The sequence below is a fragment of the Sciurus vulgaris genome (genome assembly GCF_902686455.1).
Source record: "Sciurus vulgaris genome assembly, chromosome: 9".
In the NCBI taxonomy this organism is placed as follows: domain Eukaryota; kingdom Metazoa; phylum Chordata; class Mammalia; order Rodentia; family Sciuridae; genus Sciurus; species Sciurus vulgaris.
This window is the reverse complement of record NC_136469.1, coordinates 83,262,970-83,287,610: the sequence shown is the minus strand read 5'-3', so window position 1 is coordinate 83,287,610 and position 24,641 is coordinate 83,262,970. Positions and strand designations below refer to the sequence as shown.

Sequence of the window (24,641 nt, the reverse complement as noted above, 5' to 3'; positions counted from 1 at the left end):
CACAAAAGATCACATATTACGCAATTATATTCTTAAAAAATTTTCAGAATAGGAAAATCTATAGAAACTGAAAGTATATTAGTGATTGCCCAGTGTTACAGGGGGTTGGGGCAAAATGGGAGCAACCAACAATGATGTGAGAATTCTTTTGGGAAATAAAGTGCTCTTAAATTAGTGGTGGTTGCACAACTTTATAAATATACTAAATTCACTGAAATGTATACTTTAAGAGGATGAATTATGCAAGAGGTGAGTTATATTTTAACAAAGTTTTTTAAATTAAAAAATGAGATAGCGGTGGAGCCAAGAAGCAGGCATTCCAATTGTGAGATCAGGAGATTCTCCAGTACACTATACCAAATGAATACTTTAGCTATCACAAACTATTTAATGAAGATACACAAAGAGAAAGAAGATTGTTCTTATTTCTGGGTGACAGGAATAAATAGTTGCAAGACAGTTAATAGCTCATAGACAGCTGTGTGTGTGTGTGTGTGTGTGTGTGTGTGTGTGTGTGTGTGTGTGTGCTGGTGATTGAACCTAAGATCTCACCCATCATGCACTGAGCTATACTTCTAGCCCATAGTTAGCTCTTAGGAATCGTCACATAAAAAGTGTTTAAAATATAACTGCTAATTATGTAAATAACTAGGTTCTTGGGTCAAGAGAAAACTCTTGTTAGCTAGGTATGTTTATAAACCTCTTTTTGTGGGTAATTGTCACCCCTTCCTCTCCAGGAATGCTTAGGTGAAAATGAGAAAATCCCCAAATAATTAGAGTGGGTTGGCAGTTCTTATGGTGGAAAGAAATTGCATTGGAAATCTTCCCCCACATGTGGCTTGTCTGGTTTACTCTAAGCTAATCTCTGAGAAAACATTCTTCTTCCCTTATTTCCAATCATTCCACATAGACCGATTTTATGGAGTTTCAGGAGAGAAACTCAATCTAAACTATGTCCATACGAGAAGCTAATCTGCCAATTATCGAGTATGCGTCTTGCTTACTGTCAATTTTGGGCAAATTATTAACATTTTTATTAAATGAAACTCCTGAGAAAGGATAAAATATAGGGAAAACAATAACTCATAAAGTTTGTTCCATAACTAAAGACCTGTCTCTCTTTATGAAAATTCTGTGATTCTTTACATTCTGTTGGGAAGAAAAGAGATTTCTTAGCTTGTTTTTTATTTCAAGGATCAATATATGAAAATAGCCCACTTGAGTTATGTGTTCATACCCTATGTGCATATATGATTACATGACCTGTGTAACTCTACATCATGTACAACCAGACGAATGAGAAGTTATACTCCATTTATGTATGATGTGTCGAAATGCATTCTGCTGTCATGAATAAGTAATTAGAACAAATTTTAAAACTTTTTAACAAGTTATGTGTTGATCTGGGCATGGTGGTACACGCCTGTAATCCCAGTGACTCAGGAGACAGCAGGAGGATCACAAGTTCAAAGTCAGCCTCAGCAACTTAGTGAGGCCTTAAGCAACTTAGCGAGACCCTAAATAAAATTCAAAAAAGGAGTGGGGATGTGGCTCAGTGGTCAAGTGCCCCTGGGTTCAAATCCCAGTACCAAAAATAAAAATAAGTTATGTGTTGAATGTCTTCTATGGTTCAGGCATCATGCCAAGCATAGATACATAGATACATAAAGAGAGATAGATAGATGATAGATAGATAGATGATAGATAGATAGATAGATAGATAGATAGATAGATAGATAGATAGATAGATAGATAGATTATATATATGAAAATATGGCCTCAAGGAACCTGGGTCTGCTCAGTGTGGACTTCCCTGACTGCTCCACTAAAAATTTAAGCCTCTGGACTGTCCTGACATGCCCTACCCTTGTCCACACCCTAGTTTTCTCATTAGAAGAAACTAACACACTGTATATCTTACCTATTGATAATTCTGTTTATTCTTTCCCCCCAACACCATATAAGCTCCATGAGGACAAGCACTTTTGTGTGTCTTGTTCACCTCTGTATTTCCAGTGTCTGCAATGGTGTCTGGCATGTATCTTTGTTGAAGGAGAGATGCATGAGTAAGCAACTCACTGGTGAATTCACAGGAATGAGCCATGGCTAGCAGGGAGCGAGATGGTTTGGAAGTTGGAAGATGGACTAATCCCTGGTGTGGATGATGTTGGACAAGGCATTTTTCTTCATCTTAATATGAAGAAGTTACATTATTAGGATGCTCAACTATTCCCATCTTATAAATCACCAACCACTCCAGTAAAGAATCTGAATCCCTCTAAGATAGAAACAGAAGTCCATTGTTTCCCAGGAACAACTTTATGTGTTTGTCTATATTCTGTTACATTTTTTCACTTATGACAGTCTTCACACTCCTAAAAAATTAAAATTCCATATTGGAGTAAATTTTATTGGTAGGATTTATAATGTAATAAATAATAATAATGCAATAAAGAGTTAAAATTATAGTGATGCTCTTGAGACTATTTTATTGTAATGCCAACTATAAAATATCCCAGTAGCAAATTTAAAATTACAGCAATGGCATTAGTAGGAGTGACACCATGTATTTCTCCTGACACTACACATTCTTTTAATTACTTGAAACTATTTCTTACTACGGTTATATAAGATACTACCGCTGGAGGAGACTGAGAAGGAAACCGTATCGCACGTCTTTTATGTGGAGTGCAGTTGAAGCACCTAAAAAATAGAGAACTAGGAACCTCATCAAGTTTCCAGAACAGGTGATAGAAACTATATCCTGCTTGCAAATGGATCTTTTAAAAAGTGTGTAGCAGAATTTGCCCTGAAACTGGTTTTTATTACAATCAGTTATTGATCTATCACCAATGGGTAGGAGATTGTGGTGGGGGTGGGACTCTCTCCCCACCTTGACTTGAGCAGTTGCAATTATCTTCCAAAAAATGCTTACCCTATGTACATGTGTGATTACATGAATGGTATGAATCTACCGCCTGCACAACCATAGAAACGAAATGATGTACCCATTTGTGTACAATGAATCAAAACACAGTCTGTAAAAATAAAATAAATAAATAAATAAAAATACACACATTGAAACTACAAAATTAATACAGCATCAATTTAATGTCATTTTGATGAAACAAAATCACAAAGCTTTGTTCTAAAAGTAGAAAAGCACTTTTGGACATTTTTGTATTTCATCTATTTATGATTTCTTTTTAGTTTGAACACAATAAACAGTCATATGAGTGATTTAAAAAAAAAAAAAAAACCTTCAGTGTTGTCCATGACAGGTCAGTTTGCAATCATCCTGAACTGATTGGCAACAAATGGGTAAAGTGACCTCCCTGCCCCTCTCACCTTCCTTTGCAATGAGAAGATCCCTGGAAAACCCACATCCTCAGATCAGATCACCACAAAATCAGTCTCCTCCAGTGACTTCCCTTTGGCCTCAGGATGAAGCCAAACAGTTTTTATGAATGTTTGAGATCTGGCCTAAAGAACTTTGCTCCTCACCCCTGGCCACTTCTCATTCATTCTGTTTCAGACCTTCCTATAATTCAGAGTTTGCATTTTCTCAGAAGAGCTGATATCAGGCTAGCCTCAGGATTTTTCTTTTTTTCAATTAAAAAAAAAAAAAAAGAGAGAGATAAAATTCACATAACTGAAGTCACCATTTTAATCACTTTAAAAGACTGATTTATAATGTTGTGTGACTGTCACCCCTATTTACTTATAAAACATTTCTATCAACCCTAAAAGACCATACCTATTAATAGTCACTGCCAATTCTTCCCTTTTTCTATCTTCCACCACTCTTCTCCCTTTCTCTCTCTCTGGTTTTACCTGATCCATACAATATGTAACTTTTGTCTAACTTCTTTCCCTTAACATACTGTGTTCAAGGTTCATCCATGTGGTATCAGGTACATGTACCAGTATTTCATTCCTTTTTATGGCTGAGTAATATTCCATTGTACAAATATACTATATTTTGTCTATCCATTCATCAGTTGGTGAACATTTCTACTTTTGGGATACATGAATAATGAATATTTGTGTACAAATTTTTGTACAAATATGTTCTCAATTTTTTATCTCTATACCTAGGAGTGGAATTGCTGAGTCATATGATAACTCTATATTTAACTTCTGGAGAAACTGCCCAAATGTTTTCTCTCCAGGATGTTTTTGGTTTTGCTTTGGGTACTGGGAATTGAACCAGGGGTTCTTTACTCCTGAGCTACATACATCCCCAGCCCTTTTAATTTTTTATTTTGAGACAGGGCCTCCACAAGTTACTGAGGCTAGCCTCAAACTTTTTTTTTAAAAAAAGTATTGTTTTAGGTGTAGATGAACACAATACCTTTATTTTATTTATTTATGTGGTGTTGAGGATCAAACCTAGTGCCCCACACATGCTAGGTAAGTGCTCTACCACTGAGCACCAGCCTCAGCCCTGGCCTGAAATTTTGCTCCTCCTCCTTCATTTTTCCAAGTTGCTGGGATTGCAGGCCAGCACCTGTTCCAGAATGTTTTTATTGGCTCCTGAGACACTTTGTGCTGTTTCTTATCCTGGAACATTCATCTTTTCAGGTCCTTGCTTAGTCAAAAACCACCGAGCCTTTCCTGACCACTTTGTCTAAACTAGATGTGCTCAAAATCTGAGGCAGAAAACAGCACTTACCATATTATATGATACTTGCTTGGTTTGCTCTCTCACCCAGCACACCCCTAATCTGTGAGCTCTGTCGAGAGGGCATATGCGTATCTTATTTTCTGGTAAGCATCTGACATCTGAGGATCATGCAGTGAGAAACTCAGATTGAACAGTCACAGCATGTCAACTATTCAAAACAAAAACCTCTGCTGAATTATTCTCCCACTCATAAAAGTATTCATAAAATTTTTATGGAGCTATTGAAAAATAGCTCATTGAAGAATTATATGTAATGCATATATATATATATATATATATATATGCATATGTATAGCTATATCACTAGTATTCACGACTACTTTAGTGACTGATTTTTAAGTGTTCGGGAATAAAACTTGAGGATGATATTGGTGAAATTATATTCTTATATTGTGTGTTTTTGTGAATATGTAACAAATCTCACCATTATGTACATCTAAAATGCACCAGTAGAAAAAAATGTGGCAAAAAAGAATAAAACTTAGAGACTATCTGTTATGTCAAGATTGAAATTATATTCACATGTATAAATTGTTTTAAAAAAATAGCTAATCTTTGACCAAGAAATTCCACCTCTGAAAATACTAAGGAAAGAATTACAAATGCAGAAAATGTTTTTAGGCATAAAGATATTAACAGAAGAGTTATTTATAAATAAGTAAATATTAGAAACAGTCTTCAACAACATGGATTAGAGGAATAGCTACATAAACCTTGGACATTAAAAGTAGCATCAAAAAAATATAATGTTCAAGAATAATCTAGACTAATGCAATACAAATTAATATACTGTGACTGCAACTATTTATTTTACATCATCATCATCATCATCATTATTATTATTATTATTTTAGTACTGGGGATTGGGGATTGAACCCAGGAGTGCTTAACAACACATCCCCAACCCTTTTCAAAAATTTTTTTAAAATTTTGAGACAGGATCTTGCTAAATTGCTTAGGATGACAACAGATGAGAATGCATGCTTTCCACCATCTTCCAAGGTCTCCTCATCTCTAACTCAGAAAAGGCCACTGTAATCTGATGTGGAAGATAAATAGGATCTGCAAAATTCACCAACCTACAGCCCAACTGCTCAAGTTGGGAGTTTTATGGAGTACCTCACATTGGTTCAATTGTGCCCAGGGAAAAATAGAAAATAGAAAAAATAGAGAAAACACCTGTGCTTTACATTTGAATGAGTGTTTTGTGTCCTGTCACCTTGGGGCAAGAATACAAGAGGTGAGCACTCGCTTTTACCATTTCTAAAGTGGCCCCTTAGGTAGGTCTGCCAACATAAAAGGCAAACTTAAAGCCTCATTTAAGCTGTCTTTCCTAATTCAAAGAACTTTTACTATTTATTCAGTTGCTTTGGATATGGACTTTGGAAAAGCAATGATAACATTTCATCAGCACTTCAATATAATTTTCTCAGTTTTAAAACTTGGGGATTATATCGGGCAATGGCTGTAATCCATGTACCAGGGAGGCTGAGGCAGGATCTCAAGTTCTAGGCCAGCCTCAACACTGTAGTTCAGTGGTAGAGACCCCAGGCTTGATCCCTAGTACCACAAGAGGAAAAAAAAAGTACATACGTATAAGCCTGCCCTTAACTAATGTGCTGCTTTGTGACACTTCATAATAACTCCTGCCTGAGGAGTTTGTGCCTGCGTGGGGATCCACCTCTTCCCTGCCCCAGAGGGCACTTCTAGGAAATTGGTGAGGGGTAGTGGTTATAGAGGAAAGGTGGAGCCCTTGCAACAGTACCAACAGAGGGAAGTAGAACCTCTTAAAACTGCAGTGGCTGCCAGGTTACACCCCTTGGAGGGCACTTGCACCTTTACCAGGAACACACAGCCCATGGCTATTCTTGGTCAGCCCTGTCCCCTTCCCAGTTGCCAAGAGCCTGGCTTCTGCCTAGTAATAAGCCATTCAGGGTTCCCTATTGAACGATCTATCTATCTATCTTTCTATCTATCTATATGTGCATGTATGAATAAATTTTAGTTGTAGATGAACCTTTATTTTTAGTTATTTATTTATACGTGGTGCTGAGGATCGAACCCAGTGCCTCACACATGCTAGGCAAGCCCTCTACCACTGAGCCACAACCCCAGTCCTGAGCAATATCCTCTTATTTCATGGAATGATTAAGTATGTGGTAGACATTTAGATTAGAAAATTCAAGAAAGGGATAATCTATTACTTCTTAAAAACTTTCTGATTTGACATAACTTTGACATTTCAAGAACTGCAAAGTACTCCTTTACTCCTGTCCCTCAAACATCTTTGCCCTTCCTATCTTTTTTGTTTATTAGTAGACTTTTAAAGTATGCTTTAGATTTACAGAAAAGTTGAGCAGGTAGTACACAGTTTTCAGATACCCACCCCCATACACACACACACACAATAAATTTATATTTATTTTATGTTTTGGGTTATAAATTCAATATTATTTAGTTGTTCAAAATGTTCCAGCTCTGCTCATTACAGGGTTTCCCCTATTTTATGACATTTTTCATTAATATAATGCATTTGCTACAATTAATGAACCGATATTGAGACATTATTATTAAATACTCATATTTCCTTAGTTTTTGCCTATGTCCTTTTTCTCTTCCAAGACCCCATCCAGGATATATTACACTTAGTTATCACATCTCCTTGGGGTTCTCTTGGCTATGGTAGTTTCTCAGACTTTCCTTATTCTGATGACCTTGACAGTGTTGTACTAGGCAGATATATTATAGACTGCCTCTTTATTGAATTTGTTGAATGTTTTTCTCATGTTAGACTAGGGATATGTGTACTGAGGAAGGACACAGGGGTATTGAGTCATTCTCATTACATCATATCAAGGGCACATATTATCACCATGACTCACCACCTGTGATAGTGACTGTAATCACCTGCCTGAGGAAGTGCTCAAGTTTCTCTCTCCTATAAGGTCACTCTCCCTCTCCCCTTCCACACTGCACTCTTAGGAAGGAAGTCACTATGTGTCACAATGAGTGGAAAATTGTGCTCCACTATAAAGGTAGGGTATCTACATAATTAATTTGGAATTCTGCCAGAAAGATTAATCTCATCCCGCCTGTTTAAAATTTTCACAGCCAGTACCTTATAGCCAGTGGTTTATAGTGAAATACAGATGATTTATATTTATTTTATGATTTGGGTTATAAATTCAATATTATTTAGTTGTTCAAAATGTTCCAGCTCTGCTCATCAGTGAACAGAATTTTTAATCCATTAAAAATTAGTATGATGAGGGGCTGGGGCTGGGGCTCAGTGGTAAAGCATAAGTACATCTAGGACTGTAACTGACAAAAATAATTTTTTTCTGAAAAGAAAAAAAAATTCATATGGTGAGAAATCACCTCTCCATCCTGGATGGCAGCCAACCTGTTACTTCCCCTGGGGAGGAACAAAGTTAGTAACTTATAATATATCCTTTTAGGGGTTTGGTTTTGTTTCACATCCAAGTACATTATGTTACTTTATTTCTTCCCCTCATTTTTATGTAAATAATAACATATATCATGCCAGATGTTGCATATGTGTGTGTGTATCTTTTTATTTTTTTCTTTCTTTTTCTTTTTTTTCAGTGCTAAAGCTCAGAACTAGGGCCTCCTGCATGCTAGGCAATCATGCATTCACATTCACTGACCTACACTCCTACCCCTACATACCATTTCTGTGAGAAACTACTCCATATCACTATTTGGGATTTTTCTCATTCTTTTTTTATGACTGAAGTATTCTGTTGTGTTGCTTTCTTACAGATTGGCATTTATGTCAATTCTTTTTTTTTTTTTTTTTTTTTTTTTAGCAGTGCTGGGGAGCAAACCCAGGGCTTTATACATGCTAGTCAAGTACTTTACCACTAAGTTATATCTCCAGCCCTCATTTCCTCCCCCTCTTCCTCTTCCTCCTCCTCCTCCTCCTCCTTCTTCTTACAGTATTAGGGATCAAACCCAGGGGCCTTTACTATTCAGTTTCATCTCTCCATCCCCAGCCCTCTTTTATTTCTTAAAATTTTGAGACAGGGTCTCACTAAGTTGTTCAGGATAGTCTTAAAATTTCCCAGGCTGTGATCCTCCTGCCTCAGTCTTCCAAGTTGCTGGGATTACAGGCATGCTCCACACAATTGGACTCATTTCCACTTTAAAAATGTTACAGTGTTGTAATGAAAAGCCTTCTATTTTATGCAAGTTTACACCTACATATATCTCTGTAGGATAAATTCCAAAAAGTAGAATTTCTTGGTTAAAGAGTTCTATAATGGCTGAGGAGTAGCTCGGTGGGAGAGCACTTGCATAGCATGTACATATTCCTGGGTTTGATCCCCAGAACCACAAAAATAAATTAAATAAATAAATAAACAAACAAATAAAATTTTAAGGAGCTTAACAATGGCCTGATCCTTAATCAAAGCATTTAGCAGCATGAAGAGTTTGCTACTTGAAATTAAGCTTACTCTACTTAGCAGCCTGGGAGAGGCTGCTAAGAAAACTTAATGAAAAATGCAGGGTGAGATTTGACATAGTACATTGAGATGTAACAGAAAAAGAAAGGGCAGGATATTACAGTTCTGTTAGTGGTCCTTACTTTTCCCTCACTGGAAAGGGACAAATTGTTTCGTATTTGATTAACATTCCCTACTGGCTTAGTTCAACATCATCAGCATACATCGAGACTAGTGAATCAAGAAAGGATTTGTAAGATTTTTTACCAGGTAAACTGTTTTTCAGGACTCTTTTAAAGTGCATAACTAGGGACTGGGGTGGGGTTCAATGGTATAGCATTTGCCTAGCATACATGAAGCCTGGATTCAATCCCCAGCAGTGAATCAATAAATAAAGCGCAAACTGGTATGGATATAACTAGCATTCAAAAGAGCAGTGATTTTTCTAATCTTTAAATAAGTGGCAAACATGTAATTTTTTAAATAATTAGCATATTACATGACATGGGAAGTCCTGTCCTTTCTGTTTGATTTCTATGCATAACCTAAAGCCAACAGAGACTGCTTTATTTATAGAATTCAATAAAGCAAGTGGCATTGGGGATCTATGCTATCAGGTAAGTCTGAGTAAAGTGGATGTGTTACTATGCCCTTGCCATTTTCACTCCCAAATAAAGATTCTATCACAACTGGTTTCTGAGCCAGCACTTCTGAAATTTTGCTCTTGGCATGTCTATGCTGCTGCTGATCTCCTTTTTCTCCTAGTCAACTCAAACCCCTATCCCGCCTTTCCTCCCTTAATCAACTTGTTCCAAGGATCCAATCATCCTCTGGTTCTTCCCCCTGTCAGATGTAAGGAAATTTTGTTCTCAAACAGATGAAAGATTATTTAAAGGAATATGGTAAATATGAATCCATAAGTCATTGACATTAGACTGAGAAGACAAGCCCACAGGATAGAGTCAGGAATGTCTTCTTCTACAACTGTTCCCTCACCTCATTACTCACTAACAAAACATTAGCCAAACCCAGAATAAAGAAAGGTAAGGAGGGGCTGGTCATTTTTCCTCTCTTGTTCCTACCCATTAGCACATTTGATGATTTTGAAATGCATTCACAAATCATTGACATTCCTCTATTCAAGAGTTGGAGCATCATCCCATCTCCTTGAGTGTGGCACACTGAATGTGAATAGAATATGGCAGAAGTGACTCTGGGTGACTTCAGTGATTAGTCACTGAAAGCCTTGAAAGACTTCATGGCTTCCTCTTTGCTCTCTTTCTTGGCTCCCTTGTTCTGAGAGAAGCCAGTTGGCCAAGACTCTCAATGGTGAAAACATTCAAGCAGCCCCACATGGATAAAATGAAAGTTTCTGCCAACAGTCAACAAGGACAGAGATCTTCACCAAAAGTCACATGACTTTGCTACCTTAGAACCATACTCCAGACCTGATCATGCCCTCAGATGACTGCAGCCCTAACTGATGACTTGACTCTGACCTCACAAGGGCCCCTGATCCTGAACTACCAAGTTAAGCTCTTCCTAATGTACCGTGAGATAATACGTGTTTTATTTCTTTAACTTCTAAGTTTTGGGGTAATTTGTTGTATGGCAATAGAAAGCTAATAAATTACAATATTACACTTACGATGCTGACAGTAAAACCCTTTAAAAATCTAATAAGACAGTTTCACTACAAAGAAAAAGGTATGTAACTCAATGCAAAAGTTGCTGTGCATACTCATTACAATGAGTAAAACAAGTGAAATGATAAAACTCACTGTTGGCAGGAGATATACTTGCTAGTAGCACTTTAACTTAATTCAATTTCTCTGAAGTTGGTATATGTAATAGAACCTATAAAACTGCCTATCCCAGCAGTACACACTATTATCCCAGCTATTTGGGAGGTTGAAGCAAGAGGATTTCAAGCTCTAGGCCAGCATGGGCAGCTTAACAAGACTCTGCCTCAAATTAAAGAATAACAAGGACTGGGAATGTAACTCCGTGGAAGAGTGTCCTTGGGTTCAATCCCTAGTTCAGGGGAGGTGGGGGAACTATAAAATAACCTGGGAAAATAGCCAAGAAATAAAAGATTATTTTTACAAAGACATTTGTATCAATACTATTTATAATAACAAGAAAATACCCAAAAGTCAAAAAATGAAGGAACAGGAATAGCTATGCGAACTATCATATATTAATATAGTGGTATACCTCTGGCTATTAAAGATGGAAACAATATGAGTTCAATCTCCAGAATCCGCAAAAAAGTTTTTTAGATATAAATGAATGAATGTAAGCAAAGACAATTGTTTTAATATATGAAAAATGCTCTTAAAGAAAACAACAGAGATAAAATGTATGTGCTGATTAGAATTATGCAACCTAAAATTAAAACAATTGTTTTATTGTTGGAAGGGGTTAGAACCTATTTCTCATGAAGGTATGTCTTTCCAAATATGTTCAAATAGCTAAAAAATTTTATTAAAAGATATGCTGGGGTTGTGGTTCAGTGGTAGAGTGCTTGCCTGGAATGTATGAGGTACTGGATTCAATCCTCAGCACCACATAAAAACAAATAAATAAAATAAAGGTAACTTGTCCATCTACCACATATCTATATCTATATCTCTATATATCTCATCAATCATCAACTTCATATATACATCTATATGTATATATGCATATGTGTGCATACATGTATATATATATTCCTTTTTTTTTTTTGAGACTTCTGTATTCCCTTCTTCACTCTTATGTTAAATGATAATGTAGTTCTAAAATATTTTCCCTAACTGTAAGGAAGAATAAAGATGAAAAACAACTTAGTGGTACTGGTAGATCTAGCCCATTTTAAGTTTTAATCAGCATAGTAAGCCTTCTTCAATCATACCCGGCCCACACTCTTTCAACATCTCCACTGCCCCACCAGCAAACAGAAGACCGCAGGTGAATGATGGCTGGTCACAGCTGGGAGTGACCTCATCTTTCTGCCACGGGTGGGAACAGTCCACCAGTTTCCTGGAGGAGGAGTGTCCTGCCTGAATTCATGTGCCCAGAGCACTGGACAAAGAAGCTGGTTAAAAACCAAAGAAAATTATTGCTTTAAGTCAAAGGAATGCAAAGAATGATTTCTAAAATAATTTCAGGGCAGGGCTATAGCTCAGTGGTAGAGCACATTCCAGAAATTATGCCTAGCATGTGTGAGACACTGGGTTCCATCCCCGGCACCACACACAAAAAACATTAATTCAAAACTTAACAAGTTCAACCCTCAAACTGAAGAGAAGGGAAGTGACATTGAAGCCACCGTCTAGTCCACAGTGATGGTTCAGCTGCCCCACATTTCCTCATCCAAAGACCTAACTTTCTTTATCTGGAACTCAATATATCTTACACAGTTCATACAAAAGATGATGGTGATACATTAAACAATAATAAAATAGCTTGGCAATTACCACATTCAGTATGGTTTCATTTTTGTTATAAATTCTGGATGAATATAAAACAAAATATTATCATTGATTACCTCGTAGTGAAATTAGGGGCAGTTATTGTTTTGTTCTTTTCTTTTTCCTTATCTGTTGTAGATTTTTTTCTCAAAAAACATGCATCATTTGTATAATTTAAAAATTCTTGAAAACATAAAAATAGATATAAAACTGAGCCTGGTGGCATGTCTGTAGTTCCAGCTACTCAGAGGGTTGATACAGGGTATCACTTGAGCCCATGAGTTTGAGTCCAGCTTGAGCAATCCAATCAGGCAAAACCCTTTGTAAAAAAAAAAAAAGTGCTAAATTCATAAAATACAATCTTTTATCAATCAACTTACAGTGGTCTATACATCTAAAACACAATGATAATTGTCATTTCAAAGTGCTTAAAGATCTTGTACTATGTTTTGAAACATGAAGCTGATTATATTTAATTTGTAGTTTTTAAATATTTTTAAACTTAATCATGTAAAGAATATGTGAAATATTCCTATTAATTTATGAATCAAAGCAATCCATTTCCCAAACCTACCAATAATGGTAGTATTTACTATAGAGCCTCCCTACACACACTCACTTCTCCCATATCAATTTTCCAACAGTCTATAACTTCAAAACTGTTTTCCATCATAAACCAGTACTAATTGCTGTGCCTTTATATTTGAAAGGTTAAGAATTTTCTTTTCTCAATTCAGAAAAGGAATGAAGATACATGGAAGGTTTGTTGTTATTGTTGTTGTTGTGTAGTCCTGAGGCTTACACCCAGATCCATGCATGTGCGAGGCAAGCGCTCTACCACTGAGCTACAACCCCAGCCCTACGTGGAATTTTAAATCTGATCATACAATGACCTCTGAACCTGAATTTGAGTCAGAGATATACCACAATAACAACAAAGAATTAACCAAGGCAGACAAAGAACCACACCTGTGTCCAGAACACCGAGAGCACCAGGTGACACTGTTCCACCTGCTCTGCCTCTACTTTCCCAGGTGGCCTTGAAGAGGCAGGAAAACACCTGGACCCTAGCGACCACAAGAAGTGTAAGGTGACATATGTATAGGGATGTGAGGTTGTGGTCAGGTGGCCTCTGACACCACTTTTGCCTGCAGATGTCTGTCTTTGCCCTGTGTCTAAAGAATTAATCCTTTCCCCTTCTCAGAGAATCATAGGCTGTTCCCAGGACTCGGGGTTTTTTTGGACATAGAGTCATTGCTTTGTGCACATGCATTCCTTTTCTAAGAGTCTAGAGATATCTTAAATAAATACAATAAATCTTATGGTGTAAGACTATAGATACAATCAATTCAGTTTCCCATTATCTATGCTATAGTATATGCACATGAGGGCGTTCAGTGATGTAGACTATTGATAACATTGACAATTGAAACTTCAAGTAATTCAAAAATTCTGACAAGTAGCAAAGTAGTCTTCGGTTTCTGTCAACCCCTTCGACAGTTCCTGATTGAATCCTGCAATTGGCTGATAAGACCACAATAAAGATCAGAAGATAAAATACTTGTGAAAAGTCGTTCTCATTGGATACCGTGCTCCTGAAAGAAATACATATACTCCAAATTTGAAAAGTGGTTCTAGGTCTCAGCTTTCCCAGGATTTTATAACAGGTATCAGCAAGCTTGCTTAAGTAATCCAGGGTAATATCTTTGTGTGTGTGTGTGTGTGTGTGTGTGTGTGTGTGTGTGTGTGTGTATGTGTATGTGTGTGTTTAATTTTATATTGGTACATTATAATTATACATAATAGTGAAATTTATTGTGACATATTCATTCACACATGTAACATAATTTGGTCAATTTCATTCCCTAGTACCTCTTTTTCCCTCCTCTCTTCTCTCCCCTGGTTCCCTTCCTCTACTCTGCTGGTCTTCCTTCTATTTTAATGAGATCCCTATCTCCAGCTTAATTTTTCCCTTTTCTCTCTCTAGCTTTCACATATGAGAGAAAAAAAAATACCACACTTGACTTTCTATGTGTGGCTTATTTCACTGATAATGCTCTCAAGTTTCAACCATTTTCCTGCAAATGACATAATTTCATTTTTCTTCATGGTTGGATAAAACTCCATTATATATATATATATAATGGAGCTATATATATATACATATATATATATACATATACATACATACATATATATATACATATATATATATGTCACATTTTTCTTTATTCAGTCATCTGTTGTTTGATACTAGGCTGGTTCCAAATTTGGCTATTGGGACTTGTGCTGCTACAAGTACAGATATGCGTGTATGGCTGTAGTATGCTGACTTAACTCTTTGAGATAAATACCAAGGAGTGGTATAGCTGGATCATATGCCGTCTCCACTTCTAGTCTTTTAAGGACCCTCCATACTGATTTCCATAGTGATTGTACTAATTTACAATCCCATCAACAGCTTATATGTGTTCCTTTTCCCCTGCATCCTCATCAGCATTTATTTGTATTCTTAAATGCTGCCATTCTAACCAGGGTGAGATAAAGTATCAGTGCACTTTTGATTTGCACTTACCTCATTGCTAAAGATGTTGAACATGTTTTCATGTATTTATTGGCTGTTTGAATTTCTTCCTTTGAGAAGTATCTAGTTAGTTCATTCAGGGCAACATCTTGTGATCTTTCCACAATGCATAGTAACAATTATATGTTACTCTAAAATGTTACTTAATTCAGGTGCCCCTTAGAAATGGTTAAAATCACTACTGTAAAAAAAAAAAAAAAAAAAAAAATCACTACTGTGAGAACCATGGCCTCTGGATAAAGCACAGTCCATCTTTTGTCTCCCCCTTCCCCATTTGCGGCTGCCCCCAGTAACAGTGTGCAATTTAGCATTGTCTGTCTGAAGATCTGAGGTTGGCTCCATGATATTGGTATATTTTTCTCTTCCCTCCTCTCCTTTCCTCACAAAACTGAGATTCACAGAGATCTCACATTTGGCATAGAAGCTGTTAGGGTCAAACTAGGTGGAAAACTAAAAACCCTCAGAGAGCACACAACCACTAAAGGCATGGTTCTCCCGCGGCCCTCTCCAGAGACAAGTCCATGGGACTACTGACACAGGCAGAACTTCTGTTATAGCAGAGTGAATACCCATTTTGCTCACTTTTCAAAGTCCATTTTAGTCAGAAAATTCAAATGCTCTGATCTGGACACCCATATGCAGTTTAGTAAGCTTTAAAAAGTCCACAGTCCAAAAAACGGTAAGGAAATGGGAATATTTGTGGCCCAATTTCAGGGTCATAAATTGAAATTTTAGCCCTACCTTGACTGGCCACTTCTCTCAGCAGCAAGACCCCTGTTGGGCTTGTGGTATGTCAAACTCCAATATATTCACATCTCCATAGCACTTCTCTAATTGACTAATTGACACCAAAAGATAGGAGCTCACTAGAAAGTTCATTGTATTGGTGGGGGGTGGGGGGGCACATAAATACAATGTAAAAAGCTTCAAGTCTGGTAAGATTAACTGAAACTTTGTTTTTAGAAAGTGATGGTACAGAAAGGAAAAGAAAAAAAGAAATAGACTGTATGGAAGAATAAGGCACTTCCAAAACAGTTCTGGCTTTGTACCCAATAGACATTTAAAAAGTACCTTTCCCAGGCTGGGGTTGTAGCTCAGTGGTAGAGCGCTTGCCTAGCATGTGGGAGGCACTGGGTTCAATTTTTAGCACTGCATATAAATAAATGAATAAAATAAAGGTCCATCAACAACTTTAAAAAAAATCTATAAATTTTTTTTAAAAGGTACCTTTCTCCTTAGATGTCTTATCATCTAAGACAAATTGAGACATAATTTATATACAGTAGACCTTTTTTTTCTTAAACTCATGTCTTAAAAGTAGAAAAGAGGAGTCAAGCCTAGCAGCTAGGGATCAAGAAGTGCTATTTTCACATCATGGAGGAGGAATAGTTCAGCAGGTCAATAATGTTTAATTCAGCTCAGAGAGACTGCACCTTTACTAACTTAGTGGAATTTGGATAGTGTACTGAATGACTGAATTTAGATTTTTCAGATATCATGAGCAATGGTGGCTCTACACACACACACACACACACACACACACACATACACTTCCCCATAAGATTCACCCCTTTTTTTGGTTTCAGGCCACAACAGAGTTGCTAATTTGACTAGTGTTAGTTAATGTGATTTCAATTAGACATAATTTCATTTAATGACATATCATACTAATGATTATTATAAGAGATAGTTGAAAGCTTTTTTCACTTGAAATGAGAAGCCCAAGCATCTTTTTAATGTAGAGACATAAGGAAAAATGCTTGGTTTGATCAGTAGATTTGGTTCTTAACTCCACCTTTTTAATCAACTAGTACAGTTCTGCACAGATAGAAATTTAAGTGAGCTATGTATGTTAAGGGAATAATAGGAAACATTTATTGAGGATTTCCTCTGGTGCCAGGCATTTTCTAAGGACTTCATGGTAATTCATTTGAACCTCTCAAAAACAAATCTTATAATGTTATGAAATTTATTCCCACCTCCCAAACAAGGAAACAGAAGTTGAAGTTCTTATCCAAACAGAATCAGGAACCCAGGCAGCTTAACTTTATTACTGAGCTTCAGTACTTAACACTATCTACCTTTTATTAAACATTTAAAATTTGTTTTGATGTTGGCAAACCAAACACACACAGAAGAGTGCTGTACTAAACTGTCTGTACAGAGGTTGAATTTACACTCTTAGATGCAGGGTCACCAAAATCCTAGATGGTCATCACAGTGAGGAAGTGATTTAATTATGGAACCAGAACATTTTGGATATAGAAGAAATGGAGAGATCCTTTTGGACCTTACCTAATTCTTCTTATCAACTAAATCAGTCCCTCCAAACCAAATTTTTCTTTATTCATTGTAGATATCTCATCACCTTATCCAGTTTATTAACATTTCTAATATTTTAATATGAAACTGAGATATTATAATAGTTTAACTGATCTCTACTTTTAGTTCATCTTCTTACTACAGCAAGAGAGGAATCTTTTTTTTCACCCTGCCTAGATGTCATGGCCTTGCCTTAAGCTTTCAATGGTCCCCTGTTGCCTGGACGGTGATTCTCAGATTTTTTGATTTATTGTTGTGATAGTTGCATAACTCACATATACCAAAACCATTGAACTGTGCATTTTAAATAGATGAATTGCATGCTATGTGAATTGTATCTCAACAATTATTTAAAAAAATGTATAGGAGAAATAACAGAATGAATCAAACATTACTCTATGTAAATTTATGATTACACAAATGGTATGCCTTTATGCCATGTACAAACAGAGAAACAACATGTATCCCATTTGTTTACAATAAAAAAAAATGTATAGGAGAATCAAAGCTTCTGGAAGCTATGGCATGTTACATGTGTCACACCATCTGGAACCATCAGCAATATAACTAGTAGAAAATGAAACTATAGTATACATTTATATATTATGCATATACAGTATATATATAATATTCATAATATATTAATAACATTAAATTTACTACAACTATACCTACAAAACAGCAGTTAGCTAAATTATTAACAATTTCTAATGTTTGTCTTTTTATATTTAATTGTCATTTATTGGGCTGGAGATATAGCTCAGTAGTACAGCACTTGCCCCCTTTCTTCAACTTGACATTAAATGATGTTTCCACTTTTCATCTCTTTCTATACATCCTTACGGCTGCCCTAGTAACTGACTAAGAACTTTCCAGACACATCCTGCGTCTTTGTTCATACTCTTTCCCTTTCCTGGGATATTTCCCCAGAACTCTCCTCTTCACATGGCCCTTCAAGGCTCACCTAACTTTCTTTTTACCTCCCAGCTTCCCTCATCTGGGATAGCAGCATCAGAGCAGGAAAAGTATATATCTGACTAAATGCTGTATTTACAGCACAAAAATACAGCCTGGCACATAGAAAGTGCTCCCAGAACTGCCCTTCTGTTTCCTCAAGTCTCAGGTCAAACCTCAATGCATGATGCTGGGATTATTTTTCAGTGACTCCATTCTCAAAGCCCCCTTATCTGGCAGTCAGTGGGCTCTTGAAGGCAGAAATTATGTCCTTATCACACACTAGATGCTCCATTAATATCCGGTATATTTAGCCAGGCAAGGCGGTGCACCTGTAGTTCCAGCTACTTGGGAGGATGAGGAGGATCACTTGAGCTCAGGAGTCAAAGACCAGCCTGGGCAACATACTGAGAACCCATCTCTTTAAAAAGAAAAAAAAAAAAAAGGTGTGTTTAGGTAAATAGGAAATATATTGTCATCTGGCATTGTGGTGCACACCTATGATCCATGGGGGCTGAGGCAGGAGGAACACAAGTTCAAGGTCCTAAGCAATTTAGCGAGACCCTGTCTCAAAATAAAAATTTAAAAAGAGTTGGGTATGTAGCTCAGCGGTAAAGTACCCTTGGATTCAATTGCTGGTACAAAAAAAGAAGAATCTTACCAGAACAAGAGCCAAAGGGATTTCTAAACAGAAGTAATTCAGCACCACGACAGAAGGTAAGAGTGGGGCAGGAGCTCTCTAGTGAGTCTGGTGTGGTTTCAGTGTCCAGCCCCTGGCTGGGAGAAGCTGGCAGGAGGAGGGAAGAGTGTGCTGGTCCTGGCAGCCCTCCTAGCCTAGACATTTCAACATGAGCAAATGGATCAGATCTGTTTCACTCCGCTTTCAACACCCTCTTCTGCCTGATCCCCCTCACCCAACACAGCATGCTGTCTTATGTGAGAGAGTTGACCAGATCAGGTGTGACATGTGGACAAAAGCCAGTGGGACATGACGAATCCTGATGAGAACCAGCTTGAGACCTAGGATTGTGTTCTAACTAGTGAGCAATCAGCCAACACTAGTGCTATATAAACCACACACACTGAGCAGAAGTAAGAATGTGGTAGAACTAACAAAGCTGGTTTCCTGGGAAGGCTAGTATCATTCGCTTAAAAAGTCCTGGCCTCCATGAAGCCCTCCCTGATTTTCCCAACCTAAAAGGGTCTCCCTCTCTCTCTGCCTCCCTCCCTTTCTCCTTCCTCCCCTGCCCCTCCCTGCTCTTATTCCCTCCTTCTTTCCCCCTCCCCTGATATCTTCCAGAGTCCTCAGTTCCGTGCTTAGGACACTTTGAAACTTTTTGCTTATGCTGCAATTGTTCGTCCTCATTCCTGGTACCACCTTTTTTCATCTTGCCTAATTTTACAAGCTTTTATCTGATACAATGCAGCTTTAAAAGACACGCTGGAAGCAAGACAAGGTACAAAGCAATCAAGAATAAATATTGTTAAATTTAGTACTCACTTCAGCAGCATGTATACTAAAATTGGAAAGATACAGAGAAGATTAGCATGGCCACTGCACAAGGATGACATGCAAATTTGAGAAGTGTTCCATATTTAAAATAAATAAATAAATATTGTTAAATACTAAGTTTCAAGAGTAGAAAGGTCATGTCCCACTCACCTTTACAGGTCCCACACTATTATGCAAAATATTTGTTGCCTAAATTCCTATAGTGATAACAAGATGGTAAAAACATTCCTTGACTTTTAAAAAAGTTGACATGTACTAGAGTATTTACATAAATGTCTATCTTGAATTCTGTCAAATTTTCATCCCTCCAGACCACGCCCCCACCATCTGTCATTTTCTTTTCTGGATTTGATTTGCCAGTTTCATCCTTTAAATAGTAGTGTTTTTGTTTTTTGGGTTTTTTTTTTGAAAGAAACCCCTAAATTTAATTGTTATTGCCTTTTTTTCCTCCCAAAGACAGGTTTTAGGAGTGTAGCTCACTGGTAGAGCTGCTTGTCCAGCATGTGTGAGGCCCTGGGTTTGAACCCCAGTACTGCAGAGGGAGGGAGAGAGAAGAGAGTGGGGAGAAGAGGTTGACTTATTTCAGTCAAAGTATAAAGTAAAAACACAAAGAAATAAAAATATTTGACACTCACCAAGACACAATTTTATAAAGAACATTAATCATATGTATAGTATAATAAATTATAAAGATCATTGATCTTTTAATAGGAGAAAATAACCAAAGAAACAAGAAAATACTTTAAAAACACAACATCATAAAAAATTAACAATTTCCACTTGAACATTTAATTTTTCAGCCCTCTTTGAATTTACATTCAGAAATCTTAAGGTTGTGCTGTAGTTTATAGACAAGTGATTCTCTCATTGCAAATATCCACAATGATTAGTCCCTTCAGAAGCAATTAAAAGGAATATTTCCAGTTGGTTATACAGTTCTTCAAAGCTAATATTTAATCTTAATTGGCATCAAGTTTAGTGCAAATAAAATTATATTTAGCAGCTTAGGAAAGTTCTGATGGGGAGGCATTTTCCTCTTAACCTTACAACTTGCTGGACTGAAATCATTCCCCTCCTGTCAATACCAATGTTGGTCATTCAAACCTATTGAAACTACTACTAATAATTCTTTTTGTTACACAGGGAGTTTTCCTAAAAGATGGTTTCAGTCACTGGGTAAATGAGCCACATGCTTTATACATTTGGAAAGTTCCCTTTGGGTTGATACAAAAAAAAAAAAAAAAAAAAACAGGCCCCAAACGTCAGTCATTTCTCTAGGAAGTGGAATCAAGGTCAGAGCTGGACCTTACCCCCTTACTTCTCTCATCAGTGAAGAAACCCAAAGGAGGGGAGGCACTCATTGCTTTGTGTATTAGCCACCACATGTTCAATTGAGAAGACTCTGGCTCAAGGCTGAGGAATCTCTTAAATCAAATTCTACTCACCAGTAATAATTTTACTACACTGATTTGAATGTCAAAAAACAAAAACAGATCAAGAAAAAGAAAGCCATCTGATTTCAAACCTGGTGCTTTCCAAGCTCAGCCAAGATTTATTCTCCAAATTAATAGATGCCAGAGAGGGTATTTTCTGAGTTTTGGCACTCTTTGAATTGCCTCTTTTTGTTGGACATCTGTTACCTTTCTAGCCAAGGCCCAAGATTGCTGCTTTAGAAAACAATGTAGCTTACTGAGCCCAGATTCCCACTGGCAAAGGAGATGGTAGAATACCTCCTGGGTTGTGAGTGCTGGCTTTGCCACTTGGCTAGGCTTCACTGGCCCAAGAATATGAGCCTTCACAAAGCTGAGATGGCTCCTGAGGTCCACTGTGCTGACATGAAACCCAGGGAGGCCATTCCACTTGACCTCTTTACCAACTCCTCAGCTGCTTTTCTATTTCCCCTGAATTCTCTGAGTACTCAAAGATGAGAGTGTGGTTGCTGCATGTTGGAGAGAGGGGCTCACCTCAGTCACTACACTCTTCTCTTCCCCGTAGAGTAGGGAATTTCTCATACTGGTTGGCCAGTTTCCATTTGTTGTGCTGACTTTTGAGTATTGCGGCCAAGGAAGTCTTTCGGGTGACATTTCTAGATACTTCTCGGCTCTTGGCCTTCCTAGTGGGGGAAGAGCTTTGGATTAAAGGATATACGGAGAAAATGGGCTTGCCTCGAGGAGCTCCTAGTAGCTGCCATATTTCCCCAGAGGTATTACTGGTCAGATATTGCCATGGTTTCTTGCCACTGCTGTCCCGAACATTCACCCGAGAAGACAAGTTTTGCACTAGCAGTTTGATGACCCCCTGGTGGCCATGAATGGCTGCAAGGTGTAGTGGGGTATACCCACAACTAGACCTCACATTTACATCAAGCACAATCCCTGCCTTCTGTGCTCCTGAAACCAAGTCCTGAAGGGCCCGGAGGTTGCCATGTTTGGCTATCCAGTGCAAGGCAGTGTACCCAGTCAAGAAGTCTTTTCTCAAAGCCAACTGAGGGTCCTCCCAAAACAATGTCAACACCTGAATCCAAGAGCCACTGGCAAGCTTCACAATCCAGTCATGCTCCCTGGCATCTAGGGGAACTAGTGATGACTTGTGCTCAGAAGTTCTGTGGGGTATCAAGGCTGCAGGCCCATTCCCACTGGAGACCTTAGTGTCTGCCAGTATCAGTGTCAAAGCTGCATCCACCCTTGGGCTGGGCATTGTTCCTGCCTTGGAAGGTTTCCTTGGCCGAGGTGGGCGCCGATGCCTTTTCAGCAAGTCTTCATCAAGGTACTCTTCATCAGAGGAGGATAGTTTGGCTCTCCTTGCCTGGGAGCTCCTTCTGAGAGACCTTCTTAACTTGGGAGCTGGCCAGGGCAAAAGCTCCTGGGGGCGGCATGGGAGGCCTTTAGCCCCTGTTGGAACCTGCTGAGAGGTATGACCATCCCCTCTGTTTCTGAGGCCCTGAGGGTTCCTGGGGCTGCCTACCTTTGGGGATACAGATGGGCCCCCAGCTAGATTCTGGAGCTTTCCCCAAACTGGGGTTCCCAAGGCAACTTGCAACCCCTCTTCAGAACCCCCAGGGGACTCTTTGGGCCCACTGCTGCTCTCCTCGCTGCCATGGCTCTCTTGGTCCACAAAGTCATCCAGATCTTGGAGGGACAACTGACAACGAATGCTACGAAAGACAGTCTGTGGAGAATTCCCTGGCCACGAACCGCAGGACTCATCAGGAACCACAGGAAAAAGAGAATGAGAGTTCAGAGGGAGCTCTGACAGCGATGATTTAGTCTCCGAGACCCTTAAGTTTGGTTCCAAGGGTATTTGGAGAAAGTTGTCCGGCAGTACCGACCAGGACCGAATGGGGCCCTGGTCCCGGGCCTCGGGCATCTGAGGGTATCTGGCCACCCATTCTCGAGTGCGCTGCTGCTGCAGTTGCAGAGTGGAATGGTGCTGGGAAGCCGGGGCCAACAGCTCTGGTCGGTCTCCTGGGGAGGTGGGGCGGGCCAGGAGAGCTGGAGGAGATGCCCGGCACCCAACAGCTTCGACGGTGACTGGAGGTGAGCCGGGCGTCGCAGGCACCCGCGTGGGCTCAGCCCGCGCGCCTTCCCGCAGCTGCCTTGGAGCCCCGCAGTCATCCCGAGCAGGCTGAGCTCGAGCGGGCTTCTCCTTGGCTGTGGCAGGGTCTGGGAATGCTCGGAGCAGCGGCACTTCCGCGAGCTCCCCCAGGCTGTTCTGGAGACATTCCCAGCAGCAGCGGCCCTGCGTCTCCGCCGCCGCACACCTGGCTGCAGCTGCCGCGGTAGCCACCGGCACCGGAGCTCTTTGGCCAGAGCTGAGCCTCCCGCCGCAGTCTTCCCAGGCCGCCTCCCGGGCGCTGCTGGCCGGGAGTCCATTGCAACCTGCGACCGCGGCTCCGGCTGCAGTACCTGCTGGCTCCTCCTCCGGCTCCTTCTCACGCCGCCGCCTCCGAGACTGCGGTGGCTGCGGCTCCCCGCGGCGTGCGCCTGGTGGGGAGCAGGGCGCAGCTCCCCCTGCAGGGGCGGCGGCTGTAGGCGAGTCGCGGGGTCGCTGCAGCCCCTCCTCCCCCAAAAGGTCCCTATACCTCCTCTTGAGCACCACGTACTTGGTGCCGTCGGGGTCCTGGCGCACTGCGGCGACTGAGTTGACGAAACCCTTGAAGAGCTCGCGGCGATGCTGGTGCTGACTGGGGGGTGCGTCGGGGTCTCGGAGAAAGCTCTTGAAGTGGCTCAGCAAGGCGGCGTTGGTCACTCGGCCCCCAGCCTGGCACAGAAAGTCCAGTAGTGCCTCCTGGCTCAGCTCTAGGGCCATCGCTGCCTTGTCCCTTGCCCACGGGGAGGCTGCGTCTTGCCCTCCCAGTGGTCTCCCCTTCCAGCAGTAACCCTGGCCGCAAGAGTGTCACCGGCGCCCTGGGCAGCACTACCCGCCTCCATCAGCCGCGGAGGCCAGCGCTGCCCGCAGCCACCGAGCTCCCCAGGAGGGCCAAGGGTCCCCAGGGGGCGGCCCCAGGGCTGAGCCCCGGCGTGCAGCCTGGATGCGAGAGGGCGGCTTCTCCGCTGCCCCTGCGAGGCGCAGGCCTCTAGCTGAGAGTCCCCGTACCGAAAGTTCCTGGGATAGGTCGGAGTCGGTTTCACCTGCGCCCTGGAGACGCCTCCTCCCAGGC

At 39.7% G+C, this 24,641-nt stretch overlaps 1 protein-coding gene across 1 annotated transcript; it reads right to left on the bottom strand.

Moving 5' to 3' along the window:
* Positions 1-20,602: 20,602 nt before the first annotated feature.
* On the bottom strand, positions 20,603-24,581 carry SOWAHB (sosondowah ankyrin repeat domain family member B). The gene has a single exon (XM_079154296.1). It carries the CDS (start codon positions 24,287-24,289, stop codon positions 21,947-21,949), a length of 2,343 nt encoding a protein of 780 aa, XP_079010422.1. The 5' UTR covers positions 24,290-24,581; the 3' UTR covers positions 20,603-21,946.
* Between the last annotated feature and the right edge of the window lie 60 nt (positions 24,582-24,641).

Excerpts from the sequence above, each read along its gene's own strand:
- SOWAHB (XM_079154296.1), bottom strand. The coding sequence starts at position 24,289 with ATGGCCCTAGAGCTGAGCCAGGAGGCACTACTGGACTTTCTGTGCCAG.